The sequence below is a fragment of the Mustelus asterias genome, chromosome 3, assembly GCF_964213995.1.
Source record: "Mustelus asterias chromosome 3, sMusAst1.hap1.1, whole genome shotgun sequence".
Classification (NCBI taxonomy): domain Eukaryota; kingdom Metazoa; phylum Chordata; class Chondrichthyes; order Carcharhiniformes; family Triakidae; genus Mustelus; species Mustelus asterias.
Genome location: NC_135803.1, coordinates 8281080 through 8300039, shown reverse-complemented (window position 1 = coordinate 8300039; position 18960 = coordinate 8281080). Strand labels below are relative to the sequence as shown.

Here is an 18960-nt window from a genome sequence, read left to right as displayed (position 1 = left end):
TCATGAACCAGCCGCCCAACCAACTGAGCTATACTAAGCCCCAGAGGTAAAGACAGAGGTTAAATATTTTGTGTATATTAAAGTTTGATGCCTGGTGTACTAAAGCTTAATAGTAGATTTTGATACCTTTGTGTTAACTTGGTAGAGTACAATAAAGGAGGTTTGTTGTGCAATAGTCCGAGAGTTTGAGTGTCTTTGTCTGTGGCATTAGTTGACCTGAGCTTGAGGGCGACACAAGCCTGAACAGATTTATTTGCCCTGCATTATTTTTAAAATCAAATGCATCAAAGTTGGGTTTCCCTATCAGAATGTCAGGTAAAATGGGGACGTTCTGGATAAGGCACTTGGGGCTTGTATCTTTTTTAGCGTCCATTTTTATTCAAAGACAGAGAAGCTCTTGACAATAAAAGCAATGAAGGTTGAAGTATATTTAATGAGTAGAATGTTGTATTAACATCAACAAAGAATATGAATAAACAAATGAGGCAGCTGGAACATCTTGAGGGAGATCAAAAGTGTCGCTCTTTATTGATGAGGTGGCAGAGTTCCAAATATTTTCATTTTTCTTGTTTAGTGCATCCACTCTGCGGAGCTTTCCATTAGAAATAAGCATATTTATTGTAATTGCTGACACTGAAATGTGCAGCTGATAAATGTTTAGATGAATCAAGAAAATGAGAGTGAACTGAATCATTTTTTATGGTGATGTCTGAATGTCAACACTGAAAATGGAACTTACTAACTGACAATATCGTCTTCTGCATACTTCAAGTTAAAGATGACCATATTCACCATCGGAGTTGTTTGGTGGGATCTGGTGGGTGACAGCAAAGGCTGATCTGCATCTGGAAGGTTCTGCTGCAAATTGGATAGGATAGCAGAGAATTTTGGATGAGTCGGTATTTCCTCACCTTGTGTCTTCTCTCTGCCTCTGATGTGAATTTGCTTTTGAAGGAGGTTGCACCAGTTTTTAGGTAACGCCAGGTGCAGTGATCCTGGACAAGCTTCTCCCAGGACTTAACATCAATACTGAAATTCCCAGCTGAAGCCTTGAGAGTGTCCTTGTAGTGATTCCTCTAACCCGTGCAAGCACACTCAAGACTCAGGCTTACTTATAACCTTCAGTTGCAAAAGTAACAACTTAGCAATATCTTAAGAACAAAGAAATATAAGTATTCCACTTACTTGGAAAACCAACTCTTCCCTTCTCTCTTGAAGCAATGTCTTTAATCCTTAAGGTGTGTGGCACTGCACTGTAGACTGGGTAAGTGATCTGCTGCACCGGACTATCAATTGTCCTCTTAGGATCAGAGAATGCCGACGGTACAGAAAGAGGCCTTTTGGCCCATCGCGTCTGCACTGATAACAATCCCACCCATGCCCTACCTGGTAACCCCATGTATTTACTGTGCTAATCCCCCTGATGCTGTTTTGACGCATGCATCACCATAGTAGCCTTTCACACACTGACACAACACAGGGAAATATACCTGTCCATGTGTAAATCTACTTAACTAACATCTACCGCTTTTTAGTAACCAAAGTAAAACATTCATAACAATAAAAAAAAGTTTCTTCTATCCTGATTTCCCTCTCATCATTTTACCAACAAATGCACCAAAGTTCACATGTATACATCGTGCAAATATTGAGTCACAGCCCGAAGGCTGTAATTGTTACTCATATTTTATTGATGAATCAGAAATATAATTAGCTTCATGTGGCTGGGTTGTCAAGTATTGGACAACATTGTTAGATGATGGCGTCCTCAGGGAGTATCAATGAATAGACAATTACTGGCAAAGGTACTTTGTGAGGGAGAGAAAAAGACATAAATCTCTCGATCCTGCTCAGGAGAGACCATCACTCCTCCAACTGAGCAGGATAAGTGAAGTCGAGCTGTGACTCAGTGAAAGCACCTTAGCCTCTGAGTCAGAAAGCTAACCCCATGGTTCAGGCTGGCACTGCAAAGCTGAGGTGCTGCATTTTGAATGAGATGTGAAATCTAGTCCCCTCTCTGACACAGTGCTCACTACGAAATGGGATGTTTAATGAATGGGTGACACGGTTGATATTTTGAACAATGTGATCAGTGTGCTGAAGGACTCACCAAAGCTGCTGGTGATTTCCAGTAGTTTCTGTGTTTGTACCAATGATCTTATTGCTGCAGCGTAAGTGGATGTTTATAGACAGATGAATTGGCACAGTCACACCAACGATTACACTCATCTCATCGTGCTGTTTGCGGTAACTCTATGGGCGGATTTTCCCGTCCTGCCTGCCATGGGAATCGTAGTGGGTGGGACAGGACTATCCAAAGGTCCATTGACATCGGGTGGGATTTTCCGATCTTGCAGCTGGAAAATCTTGCCCTTAGAGTTTAAATATTGACACATCAGACAAGGGAAATGTGTAGAAGTGTTGTAACAGTTCTCAGCTACATTCCACTTCACACTCATGACTGAACACATGGCTCGGATTTCTCGCTGTATATTCTCACAGTTTTAGGGGTTACCAACTGTGATTAAATGGAGATTTCATCACATGGCTTTCCCTCCATGCTCCAGCCATTAGTTGGCCAACATATCCAATCTTGTGATGCACTGCCTTCCTACCCATTGGAAAGCAAAAAGACTCATTGCCTAATTGGATGATGCTTTACTGTCAGCCAAACAGCCTTTTTCCCCGTTTTCAATATTTTTATATCTGGTAAAGAGAAATGTTCAAAGGAAATGACAAAAGAAGCAATCTTGTTTCACGTCCCAATGATTTTTCTCCAGGGTCGCGCACACAGCAGAGTCCTGGAGATTGTTCTTCAATCTAGGAGATTCCAGGCATATCCTGGAGGGTTGGCAATCCGAATTGTACTTGGGATAAAATGTGGAACTAAAAGTGGGCATGAGAAATGGAGCCAACCCCAATTTTCCAATCACTTATTTAAATGGAATCATTCTGCAATTCTATCGATTTATTTTTGCATTCTCTGGAGTCCATGAGTTTGGCCATTCACTACTTACTCAATGGGAAATTGATTTAGCTCAGTTAGCTGGACGGCTGGTTTGTGATGCAGGGGGACACCAACACTGTGGGTTCAATTCCTGCACCAACTGAGGTTATTCATGAAGGCCCCACCTTGCCTGAGATGTGGTGATCCTCAGGTTAAATCAGCACCAATGGTCATCTGGAACTATGGCAACTTTGCCCATTTGCTCAATTATTAAAGGGTGATGAATTCTCACTCTTATGGAATCATGTGAGTAAATGTATTAACCTGGCAAATTCCCTTCTTCTACATTCCTATTTAACAGAATCCACCTAACTCTTTTATCTACCTTCTCTCAGTTTTCAAAAGGAGGGAAAGAGTGGTCAAGACATAAACCTTCACCGATTCGACATTTCGAACATCCACCTGGCACTCAGCTGGATAGTCAGAATTGGTCTTTTTCCCTTCCCAGTCTGGAATATTTTCCTCAGGTAAAGTGCCCACCAAAAACCTCAAAGTCTTCATCTGGAGCTGATTAAATTTACAAGTTCAGTTCGGGAACATGATTCAAACTCATGACCATCCAGTTGGGAAATCAGTGATGTTGTAAGTGACTGACCATTGCCACTGTCCAGCAATTGGTCATAACTAGGTCATTGTCTGTCCATTGTGGGTCATGGTGACATGTTTTACAAAGGTTTGGGTTGATTCCACGCTGTGCACTCATCCTCAATGGGAGTTGACACCTTGAGGCTCAGCAATGTCATTGTCTTCCTTGACTCTGATCCACCAAGAATTGGCCTGAATCGTCAAGGCTTTCCGCTGGATTTGGCATGTGTACAGACCCTCGTTATACTCATTTGCTACAATACTGAGGTCCTGGTCTTTCACGATGAAGTATCCTGGCACGGAATTGGCTAATAATTCCCCGTCCTTGTACCAACTGAAAGAAACAAACGTTAATTGTTTGTAGCAGGAAGAGGAAGGGTTTGCATTTATATAGCACCTTATTACACAAAAATTAAGTGAAGGTGATGTCAATTACTAATGACCGCCCATTTTACACAGCAAGATTTCACAAAAAGTAATGAAATTAATGATCAGTTCACCTATGGGTAGCATAGGCTCTGGTAAGACATCATGGCCAGGTAGAATGCTAGTAAAATAATACCACAGGATTCTAAATATCCTGTGCCGATACCGTACCTTTAAGAAATGTATTTGTGTCATGTTTCTTGTGCAGGATTTGTTTTCACAGTCAGTTATAGAGTCATAGAGTAATAGAGGTTTACAGCATGGAAACAGGCCCTTCGGTTCAAGTTGTCCATGCCGCCCTTTTTTTTAAAAACCCGTAAGCTAATCCCAATTGCTCGCATTTGGCCCATTTCTCTCTTTACCCATCGTACCCATGTAACTATCTAAATGCTTTTTAAAAGATAAAATTGTACCCGCCTCTACTATTACTTCTGGCAGCTTGTTCCAGATACTCACCCGCTCTGTGTGAAAAAATTGCCCCTCTGGACACTTTTGTATCTCTCCCCTCTCACCTTAAACCTATGCCTCTAGTTTTATACTCCCCTACCTTTGGGAAAAGATATTGACTATCTACCTTGTCTATGCCCCTCATTATTTTATAGACCTCTACAAGGTCACCCCTCAGCCTCCTACGCTCCAGAGAAAAAAGTCCCAGTCTATTCAGCCTCTCCTTATAACTCAATCCATCAAGTCCCGGTAGCATCCTAGTAAATCTTTTCTGCACTCTTTCTAGTTTAATAATATCCTTTCTATAATAGGGTGACCAGAATTGCACACAGTATTCCAAGTGTGGCCTTACCAATGTCTTGTACAACTTCAACAAGACGTCCCAACTTCTGTATTCCATGTTCTGACCGATGAAACGAAGCATGCCGAATGCCTTCTTCACCACTCTGTCCACCTGTGACTCCACTTTCAAGGAGCTATGAACATGTACCCCGAGATCTCTTTGTTCTGTAACTCTCCCCAACACCCTACCATTAACCAAGTAAGTCCTGCCCTGGTTCAATCTACCAAAATGCATCACCTCGCATTTGTCTAAATTAAACTCCATCTGCCATTCGTCAGCCCACTGGCCCAATTGATCAAGATCCCGTTGCAATTGGAGATAACTTTCTTCACTGTCCACTATGCCACCAATCTTGGTGTCATCTGCAAACTTACTAACCATGCCCCCTATATTCTCATCCAAATCATTAATATAAATGACAAATAACAGTGGGCCCAGCACTGATCCCTGAGGCAGACCGCTGGTCACAGGCCTCCAGTTTGAAAAACAATTCTCTGCAACCACCCTCTGGCTTCTGTCAAGAAGTGGAGATGCCGGCGTTGGACTGGGGTAAACGCAGTAAGAAATCTCACAACACCAGGTTAAAGTCCAACAGGTTTATTTGTAGCAAACGCCACTAGCTTTCGGAACTGGCTGTTCCTTCGTCAGGTGGGTGGGAACTCCCACGCACCTGACGAACAGCCAGTTCTGAAAGCTAGTGGCGTTTGCTACAAATAAACCTGTTGGACTTTAACCTGGTGTTGTGAGATTTCTTATTCTATCAAGAAGCCAATTTTGTATCCATTTAGATACCTCACCCTGTTCTATAACCAGTGCCATTTTGTCTGTAACTGGCAGCCCCTGTTGTTACTGCAGCAGCATAACTGATCTTAATTGCTAAAATGTTTGTTTTGATCTGGCCTAATGCAGGATTGTTATTTTAGTGTTTTTCCCTGGGGTTTTCAGAGTAGGGCTTGATTAGGTTGATTGACAGGAAAGATCACATGATTGGGTGGGACTAGGCTTACACATAGAAATCAAGTCAGTTGCTGCTTGGGATCTTTTGAGAGAGGTAGCTTTCTCTGTGTCTCTTACACTCTCCAGAGTTGGAGACTGGTATCTGCCAGGAAATAAGTCCTTTTCCTCTGCAGGCTGCTATACAGGAGTAAGAAGACAGATATGTTTCTGTATCTGTCCAGAGGGGTTAAGAGGATGGAAACATAGCATCCATATGAGCATATCTGTTTTTGTGTTAACTGATTCTGAAGAGGGATTTATGTCTGTGGGATATTGCTTACATTGGAACTATAGAAATAGCTAGCAGTTAAGAATTATACCTTGTCATATTTCAATTGATGAAAGTTATGCTAATTCTTTTTGTTACATTTTAACTGTGTTGTTAAATAAAATTTGTTTTAATAAAAGCTTCCTAGTGGCTCAATTAAATCATGCCGGGAGGAAAACACCTTATACTCGCCGTAATGCCAAAATCAAAAAGTTGGGGTCGAGGCTAACTTCACAATATACCTTGGAGTTTCTGATCTGATCCCTAAAAATCCCCATGAATTGTATGACAGAGGGACTGAAATTCAAATTCGACAGAGGCACAAAATGCCCGAGACAAATCACACTCACATGATCGAAATCAATGGGAAGGAAAATCTTGCAAGGTATAAAACCAATGGGGAGGTCTTGTGGTGCAGTGGGAGCAAGCTTACCTCTGAGTCAGAAGCTCTAGGTTTGAGTCCTAGCTCAGGGCTTGATGGCCAAGGAAGGTTTGTTCACAATGTGGCCAAACAAATTGTATTAATCTGAAAATCCTTCCAACACAGGTTAGTAGCAGGTGATCAGAGTCGCCTGGTCAGTCTTGTGAAAGAAAGAAAGTTGGAGACTCTACCATCACTATCCATAGCTCCAGGTCACAACATGCAAGGTGCACGTTGTCACAGCAGAGGGACTCCCTGAGTGATCTGTATTACACATGTAGAACCAATCAGCCTGCTTCGCAACTCCACTGAAGTTGTCTTTTAGAAATAATTTTTCGGAAGGCTTGCAATAGCCCCTTTCTTGACCTCCTGATGTTCCAAAGCATCTTACAGCCAATGAAGTATTTTTTGTAGTGTAATCACTATTGGAAAGTATGAACATGGCGGCCAATTTGCACGCAGCAAGATCCCACAAAAGGTGATCTGATGATGACTACATCACCTATTTTAGTAATGTTTTTTGAGGGATAAACTTTATCCAGGGAATCTGCTCTTCTTCAAAATCGTGTTGTTGGATCTCTCAATCTAAGGGTGCTGATGGTGGTCTTGGTCTCTTCCCAAAGATCGCAAGCTCCAGCAGTGCAGCATTCCCTCAGTGCTGCACCCTACCTTCAGCCTGTAATACCTGCTCAGGTTTCTGGTGTGTGATTCAAACTCACAACCTTCTGACTCAGAGATCAGGGTCCCACACATCGACCACAATTTGACTGTCAGAGACTGTGTAATATCTCATCCAAGTAGGCACCGCTGTACTGCTCTGGACTACATTAAAGCTGCTATTTAAACCCACCTTATTATTACCGTGTTGCATTGTTTGAGAAAGTAATGCTCACCAGGACACTGGGAGAATTCCCAGCAGGTGTTTGAATAATTGTACATGAATACAGCAAGTTTCTGTAGCATTTCCACAGAATCATAGCATTATAGAATCCCTACAGTGCAGAAGGAGCCATTCAGCCCATTGCGTCTGCACTGTCTCTCTGAAAGAGCATCTCACCCATGCCCAACCCCTGCCCTATCCCCGTAACCCCAAGCATGACTAATCCATCTAACCTACACATCTTTGGAAACCGAGGGGCAATTTAGCATGGCCCATCCATCTAATCTGCACTTCTTTGGGCTGTGGGAGGAAACTGGAACACCCAGAGGAAACCCATGCAGACACGGGGAGAATGTACAATTTCCACACAGTCAGCCAAGCCGGGAATCAAACCCTGGTCCCTGGCGCTGTGAAACAGCAGTGCTAACTAACCACTACGCCACAGTGCCACCATTAATGTATTCAAAAGGTGGCTAGATATAGCACTTGGGGCGAACGGGATCAAAGGTTATGGGAGAAAACAGAGTTAGGCTTTTGAGTTGCACAATCAGCCATGATCGTGATGAATGGTGGAGCAGGCTCGAAGGGCCGAATGGCCTCCTCCTGCTCCTATCTTCTATGTTTCTATGTTAATGAGTGATTAAGTTCCATTGATTCAGTGAAACTCACCTGACATTAAGAGGATTTGCATGTGACAGAGTCTTTCCACATCGGAAGGTCACGATACGACCTTTGGATACATATTTCATCTTGACATTCTGAGGTAGAGCAGTGGTTGCAATTGCTGCATCTGGTGGTTCTGAATGTGAAGAAGGAAAGTCAGAAACAGCAGACTTCACCAGCAACAAGCTCACTCTTCACAGTTCTATTTCCCATCTTATTTGAAATTGGAAATGTCGTTATTATACAGGATGCCCAAGCCAAAAACTAAAAAGAACTTTGTAAATTGGCAGATGACCATGAATCTCCTCCAGTGGTTATTCGAATGAAATGAATTTGTTTTTATTTAAAATGGAAACCTTCCATTTTCTCTTACTTTTCAAGGTACTTTGACAGTTCTGACTCCTGCTGGTCTCTATATCAGAGAGCTTGTACTCAGGGGTAGGTGGGGTGGGACAGACAAGTTTAATTCTCCTCCTGTGGCATTGGTGGGATTGTCAAATTTCCGGAGTGTCCGAGAATTGAAGATCGACCCCAAGCTGAATACACCACCTTAAACCTTCACTCCCTCTACCACGGATGAACAGTGGCAGATGTGTGTACCATCTACAAGATGCACTGCGGGAACACACCAAGGTTCCAAACCCATGACTACTACCATTTAAAAGGACAAGGGCAGCAGATGCATGAGAACACCACCACCTGGAGGTTCCCCTTCAGGTCACACACCATCCTTACTTGGAAATGTATCACCGTTCCTTCACTGTAGCTGGGCCAAAATCCTGGAACTCCCTAACAGCACAGTGGTGTACATACGATGCATAGAGTGCAGCAGTTCAAGAAGTCAGTTCAACAACACCTTCTCAAGGGCAATTAGGGATGGGCAATAAATGTTGGCCTTGCCAGCAATACCCACATCCTGTGAATGAATAACGAAGGTGAAAGTGTCACTCTTATTGCAGACCTCAGGCAGGATTGAAACTCACCAAAGCACAGGTCACACACTTGCGGACAATGTTTCTTCATGAATGAGCGTCGCTTCTCACAGAATCCAATTCGAGCCCAAGGATTGCACAGCCTCTTCTTATTAATGCAGCCTGTAGGGGAAGGAGGGGGCATTATTGGAGGATGGCATGTTGCAATGAACATACCAGGTCAGAGAGTCAGAGAAAATCACCCGAGTTAACACCATCAATCATCGCCTGCTCATATGGATGTCCACAGAAGATGGCAGCGAGTGTATGAGTTTTGGCCAGAACATGGATCCCCCTTTTTGGTCAACATATAAATGGAGAACAGTGACTTGGATAAGGTCCTCAGCTGTGCAACCCTGGCAACCCTCGCAGGGGAGAGGCAGTGGCATAATGTTATTGTTGCTTGACTAGTAATCCAAAGACCCAGCATGATGCTCTGGGGCTTGGGGTTCAAATCCCACCACAGCAGATGGTGAAATTTGAATTCAATCTGGCACGGTGGCACAGTGGTCAGCACTGCTGCCCCACAGTGCCAGGGACCTGGGTTCAATTCCCAGCTTGGGTCACTGTCTGTGTGGAGTCTGCACATTCTCCCCGTGTCTGTGTGTGTTTCCTCCGGGTGCTCCGGTTTCCTCCCACAGTCCAAAGGTGTGCGGGTTAGGTGGATTGGCCGTGTTAAATTGCCCCTTAGTGTCAGGGGGATTAGCTAGTGTAAATGCATGGGGTTATGAGGATAGGGCCTAGGTGGGATTGTAGTCGGTGCAGACTTGATGTACCGAATGGCACTGTAGGGTTCTATGATTCTATGAGGAAGCAGTCACACCTTCAGGAGAAAACAATGGCAGAAAAACAGCAATAGAAACAGAACACACAATTTTTTTTTCCTTTTCAAAAAAAATGAGAAGAGAACAAAATTAAAATGGTGTGGGGTAAGGGGCGAATTGGATCGCTTTCAGAAAGCCAGGCCAGACATGGAGGGCCACATGGCCTTCTTCACTGCAGTACAATTCTGTGATCCAGGCATGGACAAGATGGGCCGAATGGCCCCTTCTATAGTAAATCATTTCTATGATAAGATTGGAAATAAATACCAATATTTAAGTAACTCCCATTACCCTGGCATATTTGTATCATCAACAACATTAGATACAGAACACACAGCAATAACCAAAGCTAACTCAGCAAATGAGAAGAGGCACATCTGTAATTCTCAACATACCGTGACTAATAACTGTGGCAATAAAACAGTGTGAGATTCCAGATGTTGTGACATTTCATTAATGCCACACACTTTCCAAGGTCAGCATCATTTCTTGATTCATAATCTGGCCCCATGAAGACAGAATCTGACAGAATCAGGAGGAGGTCACTTGGCCCTTCATCGCCGTGCTGCCTCTTTGAAAGAACTGTCCAGTTAGTTCCCACTCCCCCTTTGCTCATTCCCCCTTGAACCCTGCAAATTTCTCCTTTTCAAATATTTATCCAATTCCCCTTTGAAAGTTCCGATTGAATCAGGAAGCACGCTCCAGTCGGTAGTAAATAGCAATCGTACCGTATAGTCTCTGGATTCCCCAGATGTCATCCTGCGTAATTCTTCGCTGCCCTGTAAACGTTGCATTGGGATGCATCAATGCACTCTCATTGCGCGAGTGCATCAGCCCCAGTGCATGTCCAATCTCATGAGCTGCAACCTGCACCAAGTCATTCAGCCAAACACCTGTCAAAGGAACAGAGCAAAACTATTGAAACAGCTTCGAGTCCCACTCCAGAGACATCAGCAAATAATCACACAAACACAGGAAATAGGAGCAGATGAGTCCATCCGGCCCTTCAAGCCTGCTCCGCCATTCATTACAATCATGGCTGATCATCCAACTCAGTAGCCTGATCCCACCTTCCCCTCAATATCCTTTGATCCCTTTAGCCCCAAGAGCTATAGAATCATAGAATCCCTACAATGCAGAAGGAGCCCATCGAGTCTGCACCAACAACAATCCTACCCAGGCCCAGTTTCTGTAAACCCACATATTTACCCTGCGAATCCCCCTGACATTAACAGGGAATTTAGCATGTCCAACTAACCTAGCCCGCACATCTTTGGAGCATTGGAGGAAACCGGAGTACTCGGAGGAAATCAACGCAGACATGGGGAGAATGTGCAAACTCCAAACAGATAGTCACCCAAGGCCAGAATTGAACCTGGGTCCCTGGAGTTGTGAGGCAGCAGTGCTAACCACTGTGCCCCCGTGCCACCCCCTTTGCCACCGTGCCACCCCAACACCTTCTTGAAAAATATTTTGGCCTCAACTGCTTTCAGTGGTAGCAAGTTCCACAGGCTCAGCACTCTCTGGGCAATGAAAGTTCTCCTCATCTTTGTCCTAAACAGTCTATCCCATGTCCTTAGACTGTGACCCCTGATTCTAGACACCCCCATCATGGGAAACATCCTTCCTGCATCTGCCTATCTCGTCCTGTTAGAATCTTAGAGGCTGGGGCTCCCAGTGAATTACTGAGTGAATGATAGTGAATTACAAGCTACCCATTGCTTGTATTAGTCTCGTAAACCTTCTCTGAGCTGCTTCGAATGCGTTTATATCTTTTCATTACTCTCTGTATGATGAAGTGCTTCCTGAACAGCAAAGCTCCAGTTTTAATGTCATTCCCCCAATATAAAGACAATGGGGGCGATTCTCCCCAAAAAAATTCCAAGTGCCAAATTTGCATGAAAACTGGGGTAACTGAAACTTTTTTCAGAGGGATTTTCAAAATGAACCTCCCACCCACTGTGCGCTGCAGAGAGCCCGGGTGGATTCATGATGAGATTCAGTGGGCGGGGCCTATTTCCACTGGAGAGGACGGCAGCATAGCGCGGAGCAGGCCATTGCGTATGCGCCGATCTGTCAGAGCGGAGATCAGAGCATGAGCAGTGCCCCGCACTGCCGGCCTCCCAATCGCTGGCCAACTCAATCGCTGGCCCACACAGTAACCCCCCATTACTGGCCATGGGGCTCCCCACCCCCCCACCCCCCGCATGCCCCGATTGCTGGCTTCCCTGCCCTCTCTGGGCAAGGTCTGATCTCTCCTCTCCCACCCATGAGCTCCAATCTCTTCAACTTCCCTCCCCACCTCCTGGCTGACCCGACCCCTATCCCACCTCTAGCAGTCCCAACCCCCCTTCCCGCCAGCCACGACCCTCCCGGCAGCCCCGATCCCACCACACACCGCCACCCCCCCCCGCCCGGATGGCCAGCCCCAATCAGTCCCTTCCCTCCCTCTGCCAGCGATCCTTTTGCAGAGTGGCAGCGAGACCCTCCACCCCCACCGATCTTCCTCACGTTCCCGGTTTCCTATTCTTGCTCATGCTCCTGTTTTCCGAATCTTCTTTATGCTTCTTGTCCCATCTGGAGCTGTATCTCCTCAGGGATGCTCTCCAAGCTTGGTCACCTGAACATAGAACATAGAACATAGAACATAGAACATTACAGCGCAGAACAGGCCCTTCGGCCCACGATGTTGCACCGACCAGTTAAAAAAAAAACTGTGACCCTCCAACCTAAACCAATTTCTTTTCGTCCATGAACCTATCTACGGATCTCTTAAACGCCCCCAAACTAGGCGCATTTACTACTGATGCTGGCAGGGCATTCCAATCCCTCACCACCCTCTGGGTAAAGAACCTACCCCTGACATCGGTTCTATAACTACCCCCCCTCAATTTAAAGCCATGCCCCCTCGTGCTGGATTTCTCCATCAGAGGAAAAAGGCTATCACTATCCACCCTATCTAAACCTCTAATCATCTTATATGTTTCAATAAGATCCCCTCTTAGCCGCCGCCTTTCCAGCGAAAACAATCCCAAATCCCTCAGCCTCTCCTCATAGGATCTCCCCTCCATACCAGGCAACATCCTGGTAAACCTCCTCTGCACCCTCTCCAAAGCCTCCACATCCTTCCTGTAATGTGGGGACCAGAACTGCACACAGTACTCCAAGTGCGGCCGCACCAGAGTTGTGTACAGTTGCAACATAACGCTACGACTCCTAAATTCAATCCCCCTACCAATAAACGCCAAGACACCATATGCCTTCTTAACAACCTTATCTACTTGATTCCCAACTTTCAGGGATCTATGCACACATACACCTAGATCCCTCTGCTCCTCCACACTATTCAAAGTCCTCCCGTTAGCCCTATACTCAACACATCTGTTATTCCTACCAAAGTGACGCAGTATCCTGCCAGGAAGCAGTAATTGAAACTGGGACAAAGTAAACATGAGGGGGCGCTGCTGGACAAAACTAAACCGTTAAACCCATCCTTCTCATCATTTCCTTCTACTGCAGAAAGTTGCAGCTACTTAGAGCCTTGACAAAAGAAAGAACTTGCATTTCCCCCCTTTCACAAACTCAAAAATGTCTCAAAGTGCTTTACAATCAATGAAATATTTCTGCGGTGTAGTCACTGCTACAATTTAGAAACTACTGCAGCAAATCTGGGCAAGCTGCCATAGACTACAGTGTGATAATGACCAGATAATTGTACTGTATTGAGAATGGAATTGTGCATTTTGTCCACTTGAGGCTACACATGTACCAGCAGAGGGAGTCCATGCTTTAACAGGAAATGCAACAGTTCTGTTTCTTACTGAATGTGGCTGAATTTTCCGTTTCTACCCAAGAATCTCACAATGATCTGTTTTTTGGATGAAGTTGGTTGAGGGATAAATTTTGACCAGGATACCGGGGAGAACTTCCTGCTCAATTTGACTTAGTGCCATGAGATGTGTTACCTGAGAGGGCAGATGGAGATTAGAGTCGGGGTGATTTTCCAGCACCATCCATATTTGAGGTGGTCATCCTAGATCCCATTTTGTTTGCTGCTGGGATAGCCTTTGTCCCCTATTGTTGTTCTTTTGGTGTAAGGCTTACACATTACACACATCCTCTCGATGGCAAGATCCCATAATCTCAGCAACAAGAACACCTCAAACTTCCACAGTCTCGGCAGCAATCCTCCCCCCAACTCATACCGTCCCCCCATGTCAATATGTCCTTTATTTCCACACCCTCCCCCACCCCCAACCCCAGGGATTATGGTCGGTGCAGATACGATGGGCCGAATGGCTTCCTGCTACACTGTAAGGCTCTATGATTCTATGAGGAAGCAGTCACACTTTCAGGAGAAAACAATGGCAGCAAAACAGCAATAGAAATAGAACACACAATCATTTTTTTTCCCTTTTCAAAAAAATACGAGAGGAGAACAAAATTAAAATGGTGTGGGGGAAGGGGCGAATTGGATCACTTTCAGAAAGCCAGGCCAGACATGGAGGGCCACATGGCCTTCTTCACTGCAGTACAATTCTGTGATACAGGCATGGACAAGATGGGCCGAATGGCCCCTTCTATACTGAAATTCCCCAAGTCGCCACATTCCGGCACCTGTTCAGGTCAATGCACCCTAACCAGCACGTCTTTCAGACTGTGGGAGGAAACCAGAGCACCCGGAAAAAACCCACGCAGACACGGGGAGAACGTGCAGACTCCACACAGACAATGACCCAAGCTGGGAATCGAAGTCGGGTCTCTAGCGCTGTGAATCAGCAGTGCCAACCACTGTGTTACCATGATGCCCAGCTCAGCATATCATCTGAAAGATGGCACCTCTGACAGCACTCCCTCAGTACTGCACTAAAAGTTTCAACCTGGATTGTGTGCTCAGTTCCTCCAACAGGATTAATACCCATAATCCTCTGACCCAGGGGTAAAAGCATCACCCACGATAAACACCAGTCTTCCGTTTAGCATCCATACCTTGCTTCCAGCTGAACCGAGACTTCCCCAGAATCCAGAACTCATGATTGTCAAAGTGAATCTCACCAAGCGGAGGCAGGAAAGCGTGACCCAGCTCACCATTCAGTCCATCAAAGCAGGGGTGAAGTGGGGCAAACCAGCAGTCGGTGTGATTGAAGGTGTAAAATCCTGAAATGCATTTCAATTCAAGCTTTAATAAGAAAACACAATCATCCTGAGGGTCACGTTCTCTGCAAACAGTTTGGAGAATATTTCTTGTCATCCTGCAACATTTGCCGAGGTGCATGCAGAGTATTTTGCAGAGGAAAAGAGTTTGACATTGGAACATACAGGATTTGGCGGGTTAGAAACTAGCTGCTTATAAGTTCATAAGATATAGGAGCAGAATTAGGCCATTTGGCCCATCGAGTCTGCTCCGCTATTCGATCATGGCTGATATGCTCCTCATCCCCATTTTCCTGTCTTCTCCCCATAACCCTTCAACCCATTACCAATTAAAAATCTGTCTAACTCCTCCTTAAATTTACTCACTGTCCCAGCATCCACCACACTTTGGGGTAGCAAATTCCACAGATTCACAACCCTTTGGGAGAAGTAGTTTCTCCTCAACTCTGTTTTAAATTTACTGCCCCTTATCCGAAGACTATGACCTCTCGTCCTAGAATGCCCCACAAGAGGAAGCATCCATCAAACCTGTCCCACATCTCACGGGACGATCATGACTAAGGACTTCCTCCTGCACCGCCCTATCTCCCAATAAACTCTGCAGTTATGTTGGATTGCCTCAAATAATTGCACTATTGTGGAGGGTTTCCTAAAGGTAAGGGGGTGGGGAGAAGGTTTGGGGGTGATACTGTGAAGATGTTCAGACCCCAGAGGTGATGCACAGAAGCATTATGAGGCTGATCTCTGGTGTCAAAAGGCTGAATGATGAGGAAAAGCAATTCATAGAATCATAGAATCCCTACAGTGCAGAAGGAGGCCATTCGGCCCATCGAATCTACACCGACTCTCCGACAGAGCATCCTACCCAGGCCCACACCCTAACCCCGTGAATTTACCCCAGTAATCCCCCTAACCTACACGTCTTGGGGTACTAAGGGGCAGTCTAGCATGGCCAATCCACCTAACCTGCACATCTTTGGACTGTGGGAGGAAACTGGAGCACCCAAAGGAAGCCCACGCAGACATGGAGAAAATGTGCAAACTCCTCACAGACAGTGACCCAAGTCGAGAATCGAACCCAGGTCCCTTGCACTGTGAAGCAGCAGTGCTAACCACCGTGCCACCGTGCCGCTGATATGCCACCGTGACAACAAAACAGTACATTTTGGGATGAACATCACCCGCTTGACTGCTACTCAAGGCTCCTTTGACAGCACCTTCCAATCGCATGACCATCTAGAAGGACAAGGCCAACAGATATCTTGGAATACTACCACCTGGTGGTTCCCCTCCAAGTCTCTCACCATCCTGACTTGGAAATATATCATTGTCGCTGGGTCAAAATCCTGGAGCTCCTTCCCTGACAGCACTATGGGTGTACCTACACCTCAGGAACTGTAGCGGTTCAAGAACGCTCACCACCACCTGGGGCGGCACAGTGGCACAGTGGCTAGCACGGCTGCTTCACAGTGCCTAGCACGGCTGCTTCACAGTGCCAGGGACCCAGGGACCCGGCTTGGGTTACTGTCTGTGTGGAGTCTGCACGTTCTCCCTGTGTCTGCATGGGTTTCCTCCGGGTGCTTCGGTTTTCTCCCGTAGTCCAAAGATGTACGGGTTAGGTGGATTGACCAGGCTAACTTGCCCCTTAGTGTCAGGGGGACTAGCTCGGGTAAATGCATGGGGTTACGGGAATAGGGCATGGGTGGGATTGTGGTCGGTGCAGACTCGATGGGCTGAATGGCCTTCTCCTGCACTGTAGGGATTCTCTGATTCTCGAGCGCAATTAGACCAAGCCAACAATGCCCAGATCCCATAAATTAATTTTTCTAAAAATCTTCACTAAAGGATAATCAGAAGATGGAATGGACTTTCAACTCAGGTTCTGGGAATTTAGGGACTGGAGGGGGCCATTGAGCCCCTCAAATCTGTACCAGCATTCAGCTGGATTCTGGCTGATCTTAACTGCTTCATTCTCGAATTAATAAAATATGAATAATTTTAAAAGGGAGATGGACAAATCCTTCATTCTCACTATAACGGAGTAAACAAACATTTTTCCCAATCTGTAGTCTCACTAAAACTTGGGAATATCGGAACCAATCTCACAGGAATTTTAACATTATTGTATTCTGTTTCAACTTCATAGAAGAAATCATAGAAATCCTACAGTACAGAAAGAGGCCATTCGGCCCATCGAGTCTGCACCGACCACAATCCCACCCAGGCCCTACCCCCATATCCCTACATACTTACCCACTAATCCCTCTAACCTACGCATCTCAGGACATTAAGGGCAATTTTTAGCATGGCCAATCAACCTAACCCGCACATCTTTGGAAACCGGAGCACCCGGAGGAAACCCACGCAGACACGAGGAGAATGTGCAAACTCCACACAGACAGTGACCCAAGCCGGGAATCGAACCCTGGAGCTATGAAGCAGCAGTGCTAACCACTGTGCTACCGTGCCACTTGAGGCACAGACTCCAGGAGAATGGAAAAGGCCAAATATGGTGGCCTGAAAATGTATCATTTTCCGAGGCATTCTCCCTCCCCATGGAACAAAAGCAGCAATTTTACCCCAACATCCCAAAATGTTGGCGGAGGTTTGTGTGGAGTTGAAGTGCTGGCATGGACCAGTTGGGCCAGGTGGCTTGTTTTTGTGCAGTACATTCGATATGACTCAATGTGCCTTTGAAGATAACCTAATAACCTGATTCAGCCTTGATTTGGGGAGATGGTGGCATAATGGGAATGTCACTGGACTAGTAACCTAGAGGCACCAGGCTAACGCTCTGGGGACACAGATTCCCTATGGGCGGCATGGTGGTTAGCACTGCTGCCTCACAGTGCCAGGGTTCCAGGTTTGATTCCTGGCTTAGGTCACTGTCTGTGTGATATCTGCACGTTCTCCCCATGTCTGCGTGGGTTTCCTCCGGGTGCTCCGGTTTCCTCCTACAATCCAAAAGACGTGCTGGTTAGGTGCATTGGTCCTGCTAAATTCTCCCTCAGTGTACTTGAACAGGCGCTGGAGTGTGGCGACTCGGGGATTTTCACAGTAATCTAAAGTTACAGTGTTAATGTAAACCTACTAGTGACACTAATAAATAAACTTTAACTTCAAATTCTACCATCGGCAGCTGGTAGAATTTAAATTCAATTCATAAGTCTGGAATTGAAAGGCTAGTCTCAGTAATGGTGACCATGAAACCATTGCCGATTGTTGTTAAAACGCATCTGGTTCACTAATGCCCCTTATGGGGAGGAAATCTGCCGTCCTTACCCAGTCTGACCTACATGGGACTCCAGACCCACAGCAATGTGGTTGGATCTTAACTGCCCCGTGAAATGGCATGGCAAGCCACTCAGTTCAATGGCAATTAGTGATGGGCAACAAATGCTGGCCCAGCCAGCAATGCCCACAACCCATGAAAGAATAAGGAAAAAAACCCTCAATAGGGTAAATTGGCCATCTGGGCAGCATGCTTTCATTATTTGCTCTTAGCGCCTGGGCATTGTTGGCAAGGTCAGCAATTAATGCCCATCTCTAGTTGGCTGGAAAGGGTGATAGGCATTCTTCTTGAACCAGTGCCTGGGCTGGAGTCACATATAGGTCAGACTGAGTAAGGCTCCTTACCCCGAAAGGAATTTGTGAACCAGCTGTGGGTCGTACAACAATCCAACAACCCAGTATTTCCAAATGAAAACCTATGGATGGGGTTTGAACCCACGTTCTTCTGAATCATCATTCCTGCAGACCGTCAGCAGTGCTAATTTCAGCAACATGTCTGTACCACTAATGCTGGAAACGTGAACAACTTACAAACGCGGGTTTAGAATCCTGAGGAACTAAAAGAGACAAAGACTCGCATTTATATGGTGATATTCACGATCACCGGACATCTTAAAGCACTTTGCAGCCAATGAAGTACTTTGGAATACTAGCCATTGTTGTAATGTAGGAAACACAACAGCA

The 18960-nt window shown here is 45.6% G+C and overlaps 1 protein-coding gene across 1 annotated transcript in view; it reads right to left on the bottom strand.

Annotated features, from left to right (window-relative positions):
- Nucleotides 1–411: 411 nt before the first annotated feature.
- The window catches only part of mmp23bb (matrix metallopeptidase 23bb), a 30145-nt gene continuing 11596 nt past the window's right edge, over nucleotides 412–18960 (bottom strand). The window contains exons 4-8 of the mRNA XM_078204530.1: nucleotides 14821–14988; nucleotides 10560–10724; nucleotides 9020–9130; nucleotides 8043–8172; nucleotides 412–3926 (exon numbers count right to left, since the gene is read on the bottom strand). Of these exons, the coding sequence (XP_078060656.1) occupies nucleotides 3713–3926; nucleotides 8043–8172; nucleotides 9020–9130; nucleotides 10560–10724; nucleotides 14821–14988 (788 nt within the window). The 3' untranslated portion in view covers nucleotides 412–3712. The remainder of the gene's footprint in view (nucleotides 3927–8042; nucleotides 8173–9019; nucleotides 9131–10559; nucleotides 10725–14820; nucleotides 14989–18960) is intronic.